Below are 20,524 nucleotides of genomic sequence, written 5' to 3' on the forward strand. Positions count from 1 at the left end.
ATAACCAACCTCCACTGCAAACACAGCAACTAGTTAATACCAGTGAGTTAAGGACTCGGGGCATGGCAACAGAGCGGTCGACTCGGCCGGCCGAGGCGGCACAGCTTGCTGGAGGGGCAGACGGGCCTGCGGCCCAGGCCGGCTGGCTGGCTTCGGGCGGGTGCTCTCGAAGGGGCGCCACCGCGTCTCAGGGAGCTGAGTCGTCTTTCGTGGCCTCAGTTTCCCCACCTGCGCAAGTGCAGGGGTGGCCAGGTGGACGGTCTGGCACTGGGCACCTCGGGTCGCACTGTGTGGCACGGGCGGGAGGGTCAGGGGTCGCGTGGAGTGTGGTGATGACGCTCGGGGCAAGCCGCTTGATCCCAGTTTCTTCTTTTGTGAAACGGGAACGGTCGTCGTGGCGCTTTCTTTTCTTTTTAATTCTGTTGATTGATTTTGGAGAGACAGGGAGAGAGAGCAAGCATCGATTTGTGGTTCCATATATTTATGTGTTTACTAGCTGACTCCTCTGTGTATGCTGACCAGGACCAAACCCACCACCTCGGTGCATTGGGACGATGCCCTAACCAACCGAGCCCCCCCAGCCCCCACCCCACCGTGGCATCGTGGCACTTTCTTTCACAGAGTTGTTGGGGTGGTTAAATGAGGTAATGCTTCTTAGACGTGCGACACAATCTAGGTGTTTGCTGTATTATTAGTCATGATTATTATTGATGAAGAACATATGAAGTGGACAGGAGAGGTTCAGGAAATGCAGGCGGAAAAGCAGCAGGGAAAGGCTTCAGGTCTTGGCCACTTCCAGTACACGCACTGTGTGCCGTGTGCCAGGCACGGGGCTCCATGCTTGTTTCACATGTGCAAACCCCACCCCCCCAAATCTGGACATGTCCTCTGCCCTGCCTCTACCTTTATCGTGCCCCCCTTGGCTGGTGTGGGGGGTCTAACGCCCCACTTGTGCTGTGTCTGTGTGGACATTATTCTGGGCCAGGAGTGTGGCTTGGGGATGAGACCTTGAACACGGCATTGGAGACGCACGGCCACGGGTCTCATCTTCCCCGTCGGGGGAGCCTTTCTGAGCCTCAAATTCCTGGTCTGTGACAGATCTCTACCGATCACAGCAGCTAACAGGTATTGAACTCACAACGCACCAGGCATGGTGGGACGTTAGGGAACCTGTATCATGTCTCCCAGATAGTACACAGCGGAGCTGGGCTTGAACTCGGGCTTCTGACCCCAGGACCTACATTCTTTGTGACTCACCATTCTGCACAAAGATTTTTTTAAAAGATTTTATTTATTTATTTTTAGAGAGGGAAGGGAGGGAGATAGAGAGAGAGAGAGAGAGAGAGAGAGAGACATCGATGTGAGGTTGCTGGGGACCTGGCCCACAACCCAGGCATGTGCCCTGACTGGGAATTAAACCTGCGACACTTTGGTTCACAGCCCACGCTCAATCCACTGAGCTACGTCAGCCAGGGCTTGCACAAAGATTTTTAAAGCCCCTGAGACATGACAGGCACTCAGGAGACTGTCATTCTCATTATAATCACAGCTAGTCAGAGGGGCAGGTGGGACAGAGACCCAGGCTGTCTGCTTTTAGCATCTGGACCCTTAAGCCCACTGTTCTACTCATTCGGTGAACATCTCCAAGTGCCTCTGCTTTTCACCAGTGTCAAACACTGGTGAAACGTGGTGAACAAAACCCCAATCTTGCCTTCAGCGGAGTCACTGCTTAGCCCAGAGACGGTGCTACAGTCAGTGCTGTGCTGCAGTAACAAACATCCCCCCGACACGTTGGTGCTTTACAGTAGCAAAGGTGTGTTGTCCACTTACATGGCTTCTTTGTTGTGAGATCTGGCTGTTCTCATGGCCAAGGGAAAGAAGTGGTGGTGGAACCACACGATGCCTCTTAAAGCCTGTGCTCCGACAGGGCATAGCTCACGTCTGCTCGTGTTTAATTGGCTAAAGCAGTTAGTCCTACATCACTTCTCGCCTTAAGCCATCTATTTTTTTAATTAATTGAAAGATGAAAAAGTAGGTTTCTGTTATTCATAGGGTATCCCTTTCAAGCATCCTTTTCTTCATTGTAAATAAAAGTTTCCAGATCATGTCATTTTCCTTCTGCCTAAAGAAATTTCTGGAACATTTCTTTTCATGAAAGTCTGTTGGTGATAGGTTCTTTCAGCTTCTATTTACCTAAGAAAGTCCATATTTCACCTTTATTTTTTTGAAAGATATTGTTGGTTTTAGAATTCTGGGGCTGATGAATTCTTTTGTCTTTTGGTACTTAGCAGATGCATGGATTATCTTCTGGTTTGCGTAGATTCTGACGACAAGTCTGACCTCATCCTTATCTTTATTCCTCCCAGTGCAATGTGCGTTTTCTTTCTGCTGGCGGATTTCAAGATTTTCTCTCTCTCACTGTGTTGTTTGTTTTAGCGATTTGATTACAATAGGCTACAGTGTAGTTTTCTTTGTGTTTGTCCCACTTGGTGTTTATTGGATTCCTTGGATTTGTGGGTTTATAATTTTATCAAATGTGGAAAGAATGTTGTCTCATTTCTTCAAATAGAGTTTCTGCTCCTACCCCGACCACACCCCCAGGCTCCAGTCACGTGTATGTCAGACAGCTTTAATGGTCAAAGAGGCTCTGTTCATTCATTCTATGTCATTTCATTACTATAATTTCAAGTTTATTGATCTTCTGCATTGTTTAATCTGCTACTCATTTCATTCAGTAAAATTTTATCTCAGATATCGGCATCTTTCATCCTGAGAAGTTCCATTTGATTCTGATTTAAATATTCCATTTTTCTTCTTACGACCACGTTTTATTTTACAACGTTGAACACGAAAAACATATCTACAATAGCTGTCTTCAAAGACGTGTTTGCTAATACTGCTGCTTGTTATTTCTGGGTCTATTTCTATGTACTGATTTTTCTCCAGGATATGAGTCACACTTTCTTGCTTCTTTATATGTCTGGTTATTTTTATTGAATACTGAACATTATGACTTTTGTATTTTGGGGTGCTAGGTTTTGTTGTACTTGTTCAAAAAATGCTCAAGTTTATTCTGGCAGGTGTTTAGTTCCTTGCAGATTGGTTCAATCCTTTCAAGGCTTCCTTTTTTGTTTTTAAAGATTTTATTTGTTTATTTTTAGAGAGGGAAGGGAGGGAGATAGAGAGAGAGAGAGAGAAACATCAATTTGTGGTTGCTGGGGGTCATGGCCTGCAACCCAGGCATGTGCCCTGACTGGAAATTGAACCTGTGACACTTTGGTTCACAGCCCACGCTCAGTCCACTGAGCTATGCCAGCCAGGGCTCAAGGCTTACTTTTAAACCTTTTCAATGGACCTAGAGTAGCCTTTTTTTGCAGGAATCATTTAGACTAGTATCTGAAGCCTGTCCTCTCTAGGGTCCCTACTGAACCTGCTCCGTGTTCCAACAAAGCTCCTCCACTTCAGCTGGTAAACGTGAGCATGACTTGTGGCTTCATGAGAGCCCTTGGGATTACTTGCTCCCCAAGGTACTTACAGCTCCCCAGAGGGTACTGTCCTCTCCTGGAGTACTTTCTTGCCAGTTCACGTGGGGCTTCCCCTTACCCACACACAGGATTGGTATTCAGCCGATAATTCAAAGTTCCCCTGTGCCAACTTCCGAGGCTCTCAGTGTGACCAATGCCCTCCTCTGCAATACTCTGTCTTGCAAATTTCAGCAAATTTACCCTTTTCAATCTCTGTCTCCTCAGTTCAGTGAGATTATTGGGGTCTCCTTGGGTTCGTCTTCCCCAGCTGAAGGCTGGACATGTTGTGTGTGTGTGTGTGTGTGTGTGTGTGTGTGTGTGTGTTTTTCCAGAATACCTGGTGATCACAGAGCTCAACTTGTTTTTTCCCTCCTTTGTGAATGATCCCAGTCCCGTGCTATGTCTAGAAGTAATTGCTTCTAAGATGTCATACAGTTTTCTAATTATCGGCAGCAAGAGGCTAGTCTGCATTTTCCCCGCCTCCTGGCCAAAAGCGGAAGTCCTCAGTCACTCCATCCCTCACAAGGTTTTGAGGATTACTTTTCATTGTCGGAATTGTGCGGTGGGCCCTGGCTGGCGTGGCTCAGTGGACTGAACCAAAGTGTTGTCAATTCGATTCCCAGTCAGGGCACATGTCTGGGTTGTGGGCCAGGTCCCCAGTAGGGGGTGTGCGAGAGGCAACCACACATTGATGTTTCTCTCCCTTCTGCCTCCTCTCTCTCTAAAACTAACTAATAATAATGAAAAGAATTATGCAGTGGCTTTCCCAAGAATCCTTAGAATTACTTATTCTTGGTTTGAAAAGAATAAATTCACCTGAAAATTATAGAAGTTCTATAAGAAAGAAAAAGTCAACCCAAGGAGACGAAAGGAAATGAATTCAACAATATTCACGGAGCACCTTCAATTTGCAAGGCGCTGTTCTAGTCGCTGGGGGTATAACCACAAACAAAGAGGTTTTTAAAAAATCTCTGCTCGTACCGAATGCACTATGGAGGAGATGAGGAGGCCACAAGCATCACAAGTGAAGTCTTAAAATCTTTAACCCATCAGGTAGCGAACACGGAATTACAGAGAATGAATCCTCCCAGCCCACACGTGGCCCTGATTGGAAAACACGGTCACTGTCCCTTCATAAACCATGGTGACAACGGCCATCTGCTTAGAGGTGGAATAGCCAACTCTATTGCCACAAGTGGAGATCTCGTCCAGGGCTGCCCCCTCGAGCCCTGTTCATCTCCTTGCTTCAGAAACGCACTCACCCCAAAACCACCTTCACGGAAGTATCTTGCTACCTTGCGTCTCTTCAGCTTCCCCAGCAGGACCGGGCGCTCCGTGAGGGTGGGCATCGTGTCTGGCTGTGCTCACAGTTGTGTCCCCAGGCACCGCTCGTAGACTTGGCCACCTGGGGGGTGTTCAGTAAGTATGTGTTCGCTGTCAGCATGTGTGGAAGACACGGGTGGGCGAACAATGCTGCCTGGATTATGCCTTACGTGCACACTCTTGCTTTTGCCTTTACAATCACTAGCCAACTTCTCCTTGAATGTCACCTGTTGTGATTCCACTTTCCTTCTTTCTTTCCTTTTTTGCAGCGGTGCAGTCACTGCACACCCTCAATGACCAGATATCCCACTTTATCGTCACCAAGTCCAAGGCGCTGGAGGAGGACAAAGACCCCTTTGTGCCCGCTGAGAAGGAGACCCTGAAGAGCTCCATGACCTTGATGAGGCACCTGCTCATGGACGCCCAGGTACGGAGACCACCGGCGGCACTCAGAGCCGGTCGCCGGGGGTCCTTGGTGGTGGTTTCGTGGCGTAAGTGATGCAGAAACATTTAACGACCGCCCTTATTTAAAACTGCCGTCGTGAGAAACAGACATTCTGTTTTGAGTATATTGAAGGCTGGCTTTGTGATAGGGTATTATTTGGGATTTAGTATTAAAATAGCTTGTTTTGAAGTCAAAGTAATAGGGCTTAAAAAATAATGCATGTGTTGTCTCTGAGAATTTCACAGATCTCCCATTAGCCTTAGAAAAAGTGAAAGCCCATTTACATACCAACTTGGCAGGCACTGGAGCTGGCACAGGCTCTGGAGCAGGGCGGTCCTTATCCCCGACAGCACCGCTGAGGAACTAATGGATATTTTGGTGCATGGGATGCGCCACCAGGAAGTGCATCAGCATTGGGCTGGGTTTTTGGTTTTCTTTGCTTTGTTTAAATGCCAGGAATAAATGAATTGCAGAAGGTATTTAGCTCCTCGCATGCTGTCGTTGAAGTGCTATTCTTCCAGGTTTCTCCTTGTGCACTCTTTTATTGCAATATTTTAAAAGGAATGTATTTACTCCACCTGGTGTTGTTGGTGGGTCTCTCCAGGTAGGCTGGTGAGCAAACACCAGGTGTTGAAAGCGAATTGCTAGTTTTCTGCGAGTGAAGCCAAGCTGAGCTAGATTTTGTTGTCATTCCTGCCTCTTCGGTACCTAGGAACGTTTCAGGAAACGTTCTTTGGGTTTGGTGCTTTTTGTGTCCGTGTTCCCGGGACCATTCTTCCCGAGCTGCCTTTCTGTTCCGTAACAGCGAGGTCGGAATGGTCAGTGATTTCCTGCGTCCTGCTCTGAATCCGATCGTGCGCCGTGGTTTCTTTTGCTTTTGTTTCTACCGTGGCGGCGTTTCATGCTTTATTTCTTGAATCAGTTCTGAAGCCTGGATCTTGTACCAGTTAAGACTTTAAATGGCAACGCTTTTGTCCTCTCCTCACCTGTGCGTGTGTGCAGCCTCCCCTGGGGGAGTCCGGAGCCCTCGCGTTGAGATGCCTGAATTATGCAAAGCCTTTCATTTTATTCATGCTCTCCCTTCCCCCCTTTGTGACGAACAGCCCTTTCAGCCTCCCCTTCCTCCCCAAGCCTGTCTGGGAGAAAACGGGGAAAGGTTCTGAAGCTCCGACAGCCAGTTTTAAACCTTCAGAAGAAAGGGAAATGTAGAGCAATTTGCTAAATAAAAGAGAGCAAATTGCCCTTGAAAGGATTAGCTTTCCTCCGTGCCGTGCCGGGACCAGTCCTGCAGCGAACGCCCCAACCAAGGAAGCTCTCTACACAAATCCCCAAAGATACCGTGTGAACTCCAGTTCTGCAGAATCTAAGGGAATGAGATCATCCACCCTCTCCCTCTCCTTCACACGGGAACAAGTGCCTGGAACCAGGTCGCAAAAGTGTTTAACCTTGCTTAAGGAAGTACTTGCTCCTGTCCATGTTGACTTCATTTGACAACTTCCATCCAAATTTTTTCCTTTTTTTTTTAATCTAATGGGTCTAAAATATTCCATGTAATGGGATCACAGAGTAGGGACATTTCATTGTATCGCCTTCTCTCCGGATCCCACACCCGTGCCTGCTGGAATTTTCTCACGCAGAAACAGCGCAGCAGGCTGTGGCGGGCACCCCTAAGTCACCCTCCCTGAAAGGAAGGTGGATGGGGCTTCCTCTGGAGGGACGGAAATCACAGAAATCCAGGGAGGAAAGCAGTGTGGCGTCCGGGGAACCTTTTTTTCACCTCCTGTCGTTGGAAGGTTCCTCCCTCCTGTCTCTCAGACTCGTCCAGGATGAGGCGGGCTGTGATTAGTGTAGTCTAAAAACACCACGCTCATTTCTTTCCTCCTCAAACCGCTAACTTTTTGCAACATTATTTGTGGTTCTGAGTGTAGGCCCTGGAATCACATTACCGAATGCCCCCAGGCCCAGAGCGCCACGGACATAAACTCTCCGTGCAATGAGTCATTGCCAAGGTTATGAAACGCTAAGGAACCCCAGCATGTGGGGGACGGCCAGGGGTGATATGTGGTTTTCAGTTTTGAAGGAGACATTTCAAGACAGGTTCATTTTAATGAGAATCTTTATTGAGCCTTCTTGGCAAGTCAATTATTTCCCATTCACTTTGGACATTACTTCTTACCTCCATTCCAAAGACGAATGCCTGTACTTACTTCGTGTTCGAAGCTCATCAATAAGGGGAGGGCCGCAGAATGTAAATATAACTGCTGTGTAGCTCCTTCCTTTCGGGCTGCATTTTGTAATATTAATGGACGTCGGACAGGCTTGCGTGTGGCAGGGGGCGAGCTTTACAAGGGTAGTGACCACAGCGGTCTCCGTTCCGTACTCATCGGACTCTCCACAGTGTGGCCGTGGGAGGACATACTCCGACCTCAGCTTACAAGTTGCATGAAGTCGGACAACAGGCGTTCGGGGGAACCTGGGCGCTGCCTCCAGAGTGACTGCTTGAAAGCCATGATTGATTCGAGTCACATCTGTCTTGGAAGCAATACATCCCGCCAAGGAGAATGGCAGAGGCAAAAAGCATCGCTGGGCTGTGCAGTTCCACTCTGAGGATTATACGACGGTGTGCACAGAGCAGGCGCATCTCCCAGGAGTGACAGCGGTGCTGGAGATGATTGGCAGGTCTGCCCGTCCGCCCCAGAGAGCGGAATCGAGGAGAACATTGCACGCAGGCAGCCGGAGGCCAGCAATTTTTTTATTCTCTCCCTGAATGCTTCTGTGAGGGGGTGTCTGAGGGTGGAGAATGCCTCTGTTTGCATTCCAGTCCCTTTGTCATTGAAGTGTCCCACTCAGACCAGAAACCCGAGCTGGTAGCCTTATTGCCGAGAGCTCCTCCGTGTAAGCCCCAACTGCCAACTCAGCCTCGTGAGCGATTAGGTTCATAACACCGAAGAGGCGATTCTTTCTGGTCGAGATTAATTCTCTTCCTCGCACTGTGTGCCTCTGCATGCTAAGAGGGGTTGATTACAGCAAATTAAATCTCCTATTGGCAGTTTTCTCCTTCTTCCCCCCAAAGACCTTAGATCATTACGTATTAAAGGCTGAACAAATGCCTGGGAGAACAGTCAGACCACTCTGTCGGCATTTAGATTCTCCCCTCCGAGGCTGGCTTCCAGCTGAAAGGCAGAGACGTCCGTGCCGTGCTCTGGGCAGGGGGTGGGGGTGGTTTCATGGTGTCCGGCCACGGAACACGAGTGGCCACGAAAGGGCTCGTGTTGCCCTGACCTCAGGGCTGCCCGGGCCTGGCAGTGCGGGAGGCTGTGGCTTGTCTGGCATCCGAGGGTTAGCTTGGTGTAAGTGAGCTGAGCCACGGGTGCGCCTGCCCAGGGGTCCATCTCTAGGAACGAAGTATCAAACCTTTAAACACACACACATACACACACACAAATTGCATACCCTTCACCTCTAAGCAACCACGTGTTTACAACCTGGCAAAGCCAAACGTTGGGCGGGAGAGAAATGAAAGCTGCTTCACCTTCCGCCCTGTCCCCCCCACTCCCGACTCTCTCATCCTCCTCCTTTTACTCTTGCTGTCCTCTTCCTCCCTCCATCCTGCCCCCCACCCCTCCCACCCCCCGGCATGTCCCCTCCTTCCCTCCTGTCCTCTCTTCCTCCTCTCCATTGACTCGCACTCCTCCTGCCTTGGCCTCCTCTTCTTCCGCTTTGCAAAGTCTCAGTTGTGATGTGGGATGAGACTTGGGGGTGCGATTGGGCAGGAGGCTCACCTGGCATTCAGCAGGCAGCCAGGGCCCTGCCAGGGTCAGAGACGCGATACGATTTGGGGTGGCTTCCTCTTCTTTCCTCAAATGTTCTAAAAAAAACCTCTCCTCTGGCTGATGATGCTCTGAGTAATTTCTGGCAAAACAAACACAAAAGCAAACACCAAAGCAGACCGATAGCACATGAATAGGTTGGCTGCTCTCACTCCCTGGACTGGCCTCGGATGGGGAGGTATAGTTTGGAGCTGAGTGTCCACCAGAGAAAGCCCCGGCCCAGGCTCCTGGCAAACAGGAGGGTCAGCGCTGCACAGCGGGTGCCAGCTTGTGCAGGAAAAGGGGGACCCTGGGCATCAGGAAGTTCACGTGCTCATGGCAGAGGTGTGCTTCAAGATGGTGTCTCCCATCACCAGCGTGTTTCATCCTTTCCAAAGCCAGCCCTCGCTCAGGGGACGGGCGTGTGCTCACTGCCAGTGCAGGTTACCTGGTGCTTTCCAGCTGCTGTCGGCTCCACGGTCACGTCCACGGGACCGACCCCGCGGACAGCCCTAGAGAACCCCTCGCCCTCCTCCCCTCGCCCACTGAGGCACCAGCAGGACGCTCGACATCGGAAGGTCGCAGGCGCTGGCGGTGGCCACGAGGAGGGCCCCAAGTGGAGGGAGATTTTTCTTATTCTCTCTTGAAATGTGACGCGTGGCTGGAGCCAGGACTGGCACTGTTGCCCTCTGCTGCGGCAGGCAGGGAAGAGACTCTGAAATTAAACCAGAGCGAAGAGGCACCGTTCTCACCCCAGGAAAATTACTCTGTGATATTTTTAAGTCCACTCATACCGTGAGGTGTCCACCCCTTAAAGGCTGTAGGAGAAAGAAAGAAAGAAATGGACGCTGAAGAATGTAGTTCACTTAATTCCAGAGCTACCAGGGTAAGCCGGTCGGTCCCAGGGCTCTCAGCTCACGCCCTCACGCCAGAAATCAGTGTGCGTGTGTGCGTGTGTGCAAAGGCAATGCTTTGTTTTCACTCTCAGGTGCAAAACTCTAAAATCAGTGGGTCTGAAGCTTGCAGTTCCTTCTGTAAGGCCCACTTCCCATTCTGCCACGGCGATTTTGGTCTTCTCCAGTTTAAGAGATAAATACATAAAATTCCACCTGCAGGCATCGCCAGGCTCAGGTGCAAGCCCCTCGGAGGCAGAGCTCCCGCGATCTCTCCCTGCGCGGAGGAGGAAAGAGCGGTGCGGCTCCCCGCCAGGCTCGTGCCCGGGCACGTTTCTGCTAAAGTCAGCAGAGAAAAAGAGCCTCTTCCGAGACCTCTGCCCCCGTTGTAAAGCCTGTAAGGCAGAACTTTAGGGGGAGGTCTGAGGTATTCAGAGCTGCTTTCGGCGTTTCCCGTGCAAAGATCCAGGCGGAACGAGCTCCTGCCCGCGGCCGTGTTCTGAAAAACGGGAGCATCTCCAAGGATGGGCGGCGTTTGAAGGAGCCCGTCTCTGCCAACCCGCTCCTTCCTGAGGCAGCCGTCCTGGTGCGCACGGCGCTCGAGAGTGTTCAGGGAATTTGCTTTCCCACCATGGAACCGTTCTGTTACACTTTTAGATGTAAGTGGTTATTTTAGTGATTCGCACTTCAAATGGTAACTAGACCGAATTTGAGTTGTTCTAGCCGTCCGTGGTCCAAGTTGCGGCGACAGGGATGTGACATAGCACCGAAGTTGGGGGAGGGAGGTTGGGGGGAGGGAGGGCCGGGGGGAGGGTCAGCGACAGGGCTCAGCTTGGGCGGGCCCAACGGAGGCGCCATGTGATGGAAGCAAATACGGGAGCACTTGGGAGAAACCCAAGAACCGTCTCTCCGACAAGACAGGAAAGGGGGCAGCTGTGGAGAGGGAGGGAGTCGAGAACCGAAGAGCAGTCTTTCCAGGGCGCCGTGGTCAGGACAGGTGGGCCGCAAACATTTTCTCTCTTTGTGTCACTTGGATCAAGGTGCCAGTTCTTGCAAGAGTCTGACGGGTCTGTCTTAGGCTCCTTGGGCCCTCCTCGACCTTGGCCGTGGGAGGGTGTGCGCACTGACGGATGGTCCCACCAAGCCCACAGGCGGTGTGGGCGGAAGCATGGGTACCACGGGAAGGGAGCGTGGATGCTGGGCAGAGGCAAGCGGTGATAGATCTACCGAGCATTCCACACACTTGAACTTGGTGCCTGAGTCCCAGAACAGAGCTCGGCCTTGCACGAAGCTCCAGGTCCCTGCCCTAGGGGGACTCGGGGTATGGGGGGCAGATAACCAGTCGTCACAGTACCCTGTGCTAACTACTGAGGGAGCCGTGTCGGGGGCTACGGAAGCTGAGAGGAGGCCGCCCCCGATATGTGCAGATCCCTCTGCCGTTTACAGAGCACGTTGCCCGCATTTTCCCATCGTTTTCCGTCAGCCAAGAGAGGTGTAAGAGGTTGGGTATTATCACCCCTCTTTTGAAAACTGGCTATTAAGCCACAATAAAATAGCCTTTTTTGTATTGTTCCATCCAGCCCATCACAAAGCAAGCACAATTGATTTCCTCCCTGTACTTGGTGACTCCGGAGTATTTGCTTCCTGAAGGGGTTAGTGAGTCCAGGGAGAGGGGGGATGTCATTTTGGGGGTGGGGGGACAGATTAAAACCTAGCTTCAGACATACGACAGCACTCATGATGCAAAATGCTTTTTTAAATTTTTAATTAATACGCAACACATTTCCAAAGTGAAGCTTCACCCTCTGAGGTTCCTAGAAGGCTTGGGCCTCCCAGAACGTGGTTTTCAAACATCGTTAAACAGAACATGAAAGGTGTGACCCGTCCCCTCGGACTATTCTGGCCCTGTTTCCGCACTGTCAAACCTGTGGTTCCCCAAACAACACCCAGCCCCACCGTCTCCCTTCGGTGAGTGTTTTCCGGCGGAAAGAGGAGGAGAGCAGCTTTGCTCCGACCCTCAGGGGCATTGGGCGATGCTGGAGATGTTTTTGAGTGTGGGTTGGGGGGCAGGGGAGGTGGGGCTGCGGGCACGCGGTGGGCGGAGGCCAGGCGTGTTGACGCACTTCCCAGGGTGCTGGGGCGGCCCCTCAACACACGTGTCTGTCCCAGCGTCAGTGGCGTCAGGGTTGTTGCGAGCCCTGCACTGAGGCCCCAGGCCGGCTTTTCCGTTGTCCGTGGAGCTCCTCCGGCCTCGGAATCGTGTCCTTCGGAGTCCGGCAGAGGATCACCGTGCATCCTGCAGAGAGGCCTTAGCTCCCTGCTCACTCTTGTTCCCGCTGCTCGCTCTCTGAGCCTCCACGGCAAGGCCCAGCGCTGCGCCAGACTGAGGGCAACTCCCGCGGGAGCCCCAGGAGGGGTGCCGGCCCTCCAGGACCTTGTATTGCAGGAGGGGCGAGCGACTGGGAACACGCAAGTGACAAATAACGAGGCGTTTCCATACCCCCTTGAAGATGTAGGTCAGGGTGAAAATGCTTTTTTTTCCTTGTGGCATGTCGGCGGAGATCTGAAGAGGGAGCGAGGGCGAGAGTGAGAGGGAGAATGTGGCTTCCAGTCATGCTCCGTCCATCGCACGCGTCTCTGCTCTAATTTAGTGGTGTGTGTTTAGTGCTGCTCCGGGAGGTGACTGGAGATAGATCCTCTGGGACGCGCTGAACAGATCTGGGCACGTGATTCATTCTGGAAATTTACATTTAATTTAGGGGAAGTGAAAATTCCTGCTGGCCCCTGAAGAGCAGGGAGTCTTTTATCCTCTGCCTGGGGCTTGAACACAGAGGCACCAGGACCTCTGTGTCTTCTTGCTTGAGGCTGTAGACACAGACACACACACACACACACACACACACACACACACACACACGAAGGCCAGTGGAAGAGACTGAGTCAGGGGCACGAGGGAGAGCAGGGACGCGGAGGCCAGTTTTGCACAAGGAAAGGAAGACACGAGGCGGCCGCCCCTTCACCGAGTCCCGCCGCGCGGGACCTGGCCCACGGTCAGTTCTCAGCTGTGCGCGTGGAGCTTGGTGCTGTGCCCTCCCGGATCCTCCGTGAGCAAAGCATTTCTTCTCTGGCGGCCTGTGCCCGGGAACTGTGAACCAACGTTCGTCTGAATGAGACATAATTACAAAGGTAATGTTATTGTCAATATTTTTTTTCCCCATAATGGGATTCAATATCAGGGTTTGAGTACCGATAACCTGTGTGTTTGCGTGTTTGCTGGTTTGGTTTTGACGCTGTGGCTCCCGTCCCGTAGTCAGAGAACAGAGGGCCGAATGTACGCCATGGAATTATCACCTCGAATGACTTACGCTCAGAACAGTGATTCGTACACGGAGCCCTTGGGGCCTGCTCTTCCCAGGAAGCTCTCGCAGTCCCCGCAGAGCAGCCAGGTAAATCGAGGCACGGCGTTGCTGATGTCATCACTCAAATCTGACTGCGAGTAGAGCCAGCAGATCTCCTACTCAAACGCCAGCTCAGGCTGATCTCCCACGTTCCTCTCCCCCCCGGCCTCTGACCAAACCACAGTGAAAAGCAGTTTGATGGTGAGACAGGGAGTCGGCTGTTCCGAGTGCCCGTGTGCTCCAGTGGACAGGAGACAGTCTCCTTGGCCTGCTTGGCAGTCCAGAGAGTTGACTTCGGGATGGGTCTTCTTGTCTTGGGTTATGGATATGAACCTCTCCTTTTTTCCCCCTTAAGTATAAAACAAAGAGAAGAGTTTTTTAAACAGAATTACTAATGAGAACCATGACCTGGATGTATGTCAGTGAACCACTGCTGTGTAACAAACGGAGTGGTTGGGAACAGCTACTCATTTACCTCTGTAAGTCAGTGGGTCACCCGGGCACTCCTACCAGGGCGGGCAGGCGTGGCTGATCTTGACTGGCCTCACGCATCGATCCGGGGTCACCGGGGCCTGGCTGGACTGAGATGGCCTCAGCGGGCGTGATTCAGCTCTCTCTCTTCTAGGTGCTTTTCCTATCCCTGAATCCAGCAGGATACTCCTGGAAACTCTTCCTAGTGGCGGCAGGGTCCATAAAAAGAAGAAGCAGAGGAGTCCCTTTTACAGCCTGTGTTTGCATCGAGTTTGCTGCTGTTCTGTGGGCCAGAGCGAGGCACAGGACCAAGCATAGTTGGAGTGGGAAGCAACCGCCAAAGGGAGATAGAAAACATCAGCGCCATCCATACGGTCAATGCGCCACAAAACCCCGGCCAATGAGCAGAACACCTCTTAGTGTAACTCTTGGTGATTTTTGGTCTGTTGGGAAAGGGGGTCTGAAGTGTCCTAATGAGCAGCTTCGTGCACGTTCTCCTTTGAAAAGACAACTCCAGTCCGTTTATCTAGAGGGACGTGAACTGTGCTCTTCTGCCCTTGCACACGCATGGAGAACACACTGTGTGTGAACAGCTGTGGGACACATTTGAAAGGGGCTCCCTGTCCAGCCTGGACGGGACGGTTCAAACGGGCCCATGACCGAGTGTGGGAAGCGCGGGCCGGCGCCAGCTCCAGAAACAGGACGAGTCAGTACAAGACCCCAGCTCTAGCTGGTCCTCCAAGCCGGGGGCCTGGTTGATTTGTTCAGCAAACAATTCCGGAGCTTCTCCCCTCCCTCCCTCCCCCCACCACCACATGAAAGCACAGTGGTGATCACTGCGGGGAGACGTGGCAACTAAACGTGGTGGAGGGTCACTGAGTGCTCACCATGTGCCAGACACTCCGCTAAGGATGTCTCCTTCCCTCCGCAGCTCAATTGTGAGTTGTGCGTGACCGACTCTTTCTTATCAGTGACGAAATAGGGCCCAGAAAGGGAACTTATTTAAGGTCACGCGTCCAGTCAGTAACTGCACTCATTTAATTGCAAAGAATGGCTGTCATTCTTTACTTTCTCCCTTTGCAATGTGCCTCTGTAGCCTTTCTCATTAAGAGCTGGAGTCTATTTCCTCGCGCCTTGAATCTGAGCTGGCCGGTGATTTGCTTTGGCCAATAGACTGTGGTGAATCAGTGGCTCAGTCCAGAGCCTAGGCCTCGAGAGGCCTTGCGTGATTCTTCTCTTTCTAGGAAACTCACCTCTGCTGCGAGAACAAGTCTGGGCTAGACAGCTGGCAGAGGCGAGACTATGTGGAGCAGAGACGAGTCCCCCCCTGAGCCCACCGTAGACCAGGCAGCCCCCAGCTGATGCAGCAGAGTGCCCCTGCAGGACCAAGCCCAGCTAATGCCCACTGACCTCAGCCAAGAGTAGCAGAGTCACCAGTGCTCCTGGAGGATTGTGAGAAGTAATAAATGGCTTGGTTTAAGCTATTTGTTTCAAGGTTGTTACACAGCAACAGCTGACTGATACACTAGCAGAGCCAGTGTCTGAGTCAGGTCTGACGGACAACCACGCCCTGTAATTGGAAGAGAGCCTGGGCAGTGTGGCCTAGCCATGTTCTCAGGAGAAAGAGAAAAGGAGCCGGTGAGGCTTTAGCCAGTCTCTGCACATGCGCCTTCTGGTTTCCCACCGTCTGTCCAGCTCGAAACCGCAATAATGGTGGGGGACCATTCATGTATCTAAGCTAAGGGATGACGCGGTTACATCTAGGCGTTTGAAAGATCACTGTGGAGGGAGCAGGAAGGATGGGTTGACAGGCCAGAGACAGAAGACGGGATGCAGTTTTTCTTGGCGGCAGATGGTAAGGCGAGACACTGTGATGTAAGGGGCAGGAAGATCAGAGAAGAAGGGGCACGTTCAGGGGGTGCCGAAGAAGTAGGACTGCCACTCATGGAAGTTTGGGGGTGAAGGGGAGGGACACGTCTCGGAGGAGTCTCAGATCTTGGTCTGGGTACCCGGGAAAAGGGCAGCCTCGGAGGAAGGGGACCGAGGGGTGGCAGATGTGACGGGGGGAACTGTGAGTTGGGTTTGGGCTCTCTGAAGCCTGGGCGACCTGTGGGACATCTAGGTGGGTGGTGTGTGACGCAGCACACTGTATCCGTCTTCGGCTTCAGAGAGAGCTTGGCTGAAGAGGCGGGTCTGTCATTCGCGGATTTACCGGCCTGTTGGAGGAGTCACGCGGTGTCCGTCACAGTCACCAGCAGCAGACAACAGAGTCCACTCTAATTTAAGTAGAAAGGCCTTTAAATTTAGTTTTTAGGGATTCCGATAGCTCACAGAATCATCTTAACAACTAGGTTTGGAGGCCACAGAGCCAGGAATGACAGTAGCCAGGAGAAATCAGCTAACTGCCCTGCGAGACTGTTCATGGGATGTGAGCAGCTACAGGGTCTCACCACGCAGCACCCCTGACACTGAGGACAGGGCCCCAGGATCCGCCCCAGAGCCATCCTGAAGAACCAGGTGCTCCTGCCTCCAGCTCCAGAGCAGAGCCAATCCCCTCCCTCTGGGTGGCTACACCACTGTCCACTAGCACCTCATTCAGGACCTTAGCCACCAAGGATTCTGGGAAATGTAGTTTTAGCTTCCCCTTTTCTGTAGTTCAGGGAAGTGGACTAGGGAGTGTTGGAAGGAATGGGTGTGAGTGAGCCAGGGCATGGTGTCCCCAATCTGAGCATCGAGGACATTACACAGGGAAGTTGTACAGTGAGGACAAGAGGGAGACGTGCTCCATGGAGGAGCCCACCAAGTCCCCTTCTCACTCCGGCTAGATTGACATGGTTGTCTCTGTCACTCACAACCTGAGCAGCCTTGACTGACAGGGTTTCCAGACTTTATGGAAAGACTGTCCTTTCTGCCCAGGGTCGTCCTGTCATTGTGCCACGTGTTCCTTTACAGGGCTGGTCAGGGGACCGAGTGCCCTGAGCAGAGGCGTCTGGACACTCGTAATGAAGCTACACGTGTGCACGTGTGCAGTCACGCAGAGGGTGTGCATTCAAAGAAGAGCATTATAAAGTGACAGGTGTTTCAAACCAGTAACCTATTGTGCTAAGGTTACTGATACATGTAATATATATGTGCAGAGGGGGCACAAGGGGAACAAGAATGAAAAACACACAACTTTTATTCTGGACGCACAAGCTGTACGCTGGCCTTCATTATGATGTGTATCACATCTGAGTCTCTGCGAAGGGTTTGCAGTGTATTTTTAAATGGATTTGGATCCGTGTTTGCAGGACCTTGGAAGTACCTCCACAAAACCCCACAGTGACACAGAGCGAAATCTGGAAAGGGTGTAGAAAGGGATCGACTCCCTTGTGGTGGGTCGAACTGTGTCCTCCATAAAAGAAATGTATGGCCAAGTCCTAACGTCCAGAACCTCAGGATGTGCCCTTGTGTGGACATCAGGTCTTCAGAGAGGTAATCCAGTGAAAGTGAGGTCACTAGGGTGGGCTCCTAGCTGATCTGACTCGTGTCCTTATAAAAAGGGGGAGTTTGGAGACAGAGACAGACACACACAGAGGGGAGATGACAGGAAGACCCGGAGGGAGAAAGCCAGGGGAGGATGGGGGACTGGACTGACCCATCCGGAAGCCGAAGGGATGCCCGGGGCTCCCCGAAGTCAGAAGGGCACGGAGCAGGTTCTCCCTCGGAGCCTGCAGAAGGTACCGAACCCAATGCCCCCTCCTCTGGGACTTCTAACCCCCAGAACTGTGAGCTCAGATTGCGACTGCTTCCAGCCACCTGGCTTCTGGTGCTCTGTCACAGCAGCCACGGGAAACCAATATACCGCTGCCGAGGCAGTCGCAAATTGAGAAAGAAACGAGACGTTTTTACACCAGGCACACTGTGCTTTAGTAGGAGTATATTTCTTTCTCTATTTAATGCAATAAAAGTGATTGCCGTTGAAGGCCAATGTGTGTGTGTGTTGCTCTCCAAAGAGCAACAGCATTAGACGCCGGACCTAGAGGTTTGTATTTCATCCCAGACTGGTGAAGGATCCTGTAGGGGCCCGGGAGGCGTAGCAGGTGGCTGTGTTTTATCAGCAGTTGCTGTAGGTGGTATCACTGCTGTTTACGCCTCGGATGCTGGCACGGCACGTACTTTGTTGATTCCCATTGTTGGTTTCTCCGTGTGACGGGGAGTTGTCACCTGGCTTACTCCTTCCTTTTCATCATCCCGACTGCCTCCGCTCTGTCACCCGTCCAACTCCGAATCAAAGGGAAGCGTGTCTTCTCTCATCCGGGAAGTATTCTGGATGTGTAGTTTTAGAGTGGAAGAGCGTGTGACATTTCCTATCATCATTAGGGCTTTTTCGCCGGTTTCAGCCGCAACTCGGTCACCTAGCAGGACTGTGGGGGCAGAGGGACAAGTGAAATGGAGAGTTAGCAAAGTTCACTGGCCGCTGCTCCCCCAAGAAGGGCAGGCTGGGTCTCTCCCAGCTTCCGGCATGTGGCTCAGTGCAGCAGAGCTCCTTGTCATCCCCTCCTCCACCGCCTCCGCCTTTGGTGGGATTGCGGCGCTGATTAAAGGTCCCTTGCCCGACTGTTGTTACTCCTTCCTCCCCATCAGGCTCCGTCTCCCTGGCCCACGCCGCTCAGAGCCCAGTGCCTCCCTCCATCAGGCTGAACCCTTCCACGCTCACTGCTTTCTGGGCTCCCAGACCCCGCCCCCCCTCACCAGGCCTCGGGAAGGCTGTTGGTACGTTATCCTGCTTGCATGTGGACATTGGGACGGCCCAGGGAAAGTGCGAGTCTTTGCACAGGGGTTTATTCAGTGCCCTGTGCCCAACTGGGAGGCTGTCCCTTGTCCCTCGTCCCGCAGAGCAGGGAGACTGTGGGGGAGAGAAGCCTGGAATTCTGGGAGGAGCGTCGCTGTGGGAAGGGGAAAGGATGCCAGCCATTACTGCCGCAAGGGGTGCATTGAAGTCTGGCGAGGACAGAGATTCGGGGCTGAGAGATCTCAGCCGCGAAAGTGATCTCCCTCTCGGCCTGGCCCAGGACGGCCATGTTCCTCCCGTGACAGCCCCTCTGGGTTTTGGTGGCGCCTCTGAGTGTAGTTTTTATTTCAGTGAAACAAAATGACGCTGTTGGCACCATCGGCTGGGAACTGCATTTTGGCCAAAGGGGTCAACCCGTTGGGAAAGAGCTAATTATTTCTTATAGAAATTCTCTACAAAAACAATTTCCTATAGAGGAAAAAAGGAATTTTCTCCTGTAAGCACATCTGAATTTCTTCCATTAATGAAATGCTTCTAATTCACTGATAAGCCTGTTTTTTTCCCATTCATTATTGTGGACAGTTTTCTTCTTCCACAGCCAAGTGATTGGTCTCATTTCGTGTCACTTGTCCTTCTCCCTTCTCCCACCTGGTCTCCTGGGGACCTCACACACTTTGTTCTACCCCGTGCCGCCGACAGCCCCTGGTCTGTGCCCCCGTGTCCCTTAGGGCTCGGTCCTAGAGGCCCTGAGCCAAGACGGTGGGGGGGCACTGGCCCGCCCAGAGTGGGCCATCTAAGCAAAACTCGAGATTTATCTGTTAGGGATTTCAATGACAAAAATGCCTCACAATTTTAAAAAAAAATCACCAAACAGTTAAAAGCCAACAAGATGAGACAAATGATAGAATCAGAGACTCGATCAATGGAGAAACTTCCATCTGAGAAAATGGTTCACAGAGAACTTGGAGCAGGATGTTACAAGAAGGACAATTAACATCCTCAGAGAGATAACACAGAACATTGCATCCAAGGAACCGGAGCGGAGATCCGGCATCATCCACTCATCGGTGCCACCGGTGATCAGATCGGCGCGTTCCCGCCGCCGCTCTGCGTGAGGCACAGCTCACGTCCTGTGGGGTCGGCAGTGAACAAAGAAGCTAGGTCCCGGTCCTCCTGGAGCTTAAAGTCTAGTTCGGGGAGACATAAACTAACTCCTGACACAAGGGAACACCTAATATGTCAGGTGGTGTGTGCTGTGGGGAGAAAGAAGGCAGAGTTGGAGTTGCAGGAGTTTAAGAGTTGTGGGAACGGAGCATAGACATGTCCATATAGGATGGTCAGAAAAGGGTTCGAGGAAGGGAAGGAGTGGACGAGCCACACAGGTGTGTAAAAGGGAAGAAAGTTCCAGACAAAAGGAGCAGCAGGCGTCAGGGCCCTGAGTCAGGAGGACGTCCGCACTCTTCAAGGAACGACCAGGAGACCCATGTGGCTGGAGTAGGGTGGGCGAGGCGGGGAGTCTTAGGGAATAAACCAGAATGGCTTCGAAGGGCTCTGGCTCTTTCTCCGAGCAGCAGGGGAGCCACGGAGGGTTTGGGGCAAGGGGACTTGGTGCGGTTCCAAGCACTGGTCTACACACCACCTACGTCCATTCGCTCAACCTTCACCGCGGCAGGTGAGGGCATCAGTGAACAGAGAGGTTGAGCAGGCTCCTGGCGTCTCCCAGCCAGTAGGAGGCTGAGCCAGGGTGCGAACCTGGGTAGTCCGGCGCCAGAGCCCACCCTTTTCATCAACACCCCGTAGGGCTTCGGACTAGCGGGGTACCAACTGGGAAGGAAGTGAATGGGTGTGAGAGAGAGTGGGGAGACAGCATTGGCTGAGACGGGGACA

General features: G+C 52.2%; 1 protein-coding gene across 1 annotated transcript in view; it reads left to right on the plus strand.

Moving 5' to 3' along the window:
• Positions 1-20,524, plus strand: part of KAZN (kazrin, periplakin interacting protein) — an 826,597-nt gene that overhangs the window by 180,023 nt on the left and 626,050 nt on the right. Inside the window, exon 2 of the mRNA XM_045858950.1 lies at positions 5,117-5,274. Within this exon, the coding sequence (XP_045714906.1) occupies positions 5,117-5,274 (158 nt within the window). The remainder of the gene's footprint in view (positions 1-5,116; positions 5,275-20,524) is intronic.

This window comes from Phyllostomus hastatus, unplaced genomic scaffold, assembly GCF_019186645.2.
Source record: "Phyllostomus hastatus isolate PE091 unplaced genomic scaffold, TTU_PhHast_1.1 phas_scaffold_182, whole genome shotgun sequence".
Classification (NCBI taxonomy): Eukaryota; Metazoa; Chordata; class Mammalia; order Chiroptera; family Phyllostomidae; genus Phyllostomus; species Phyllostomus hastatus.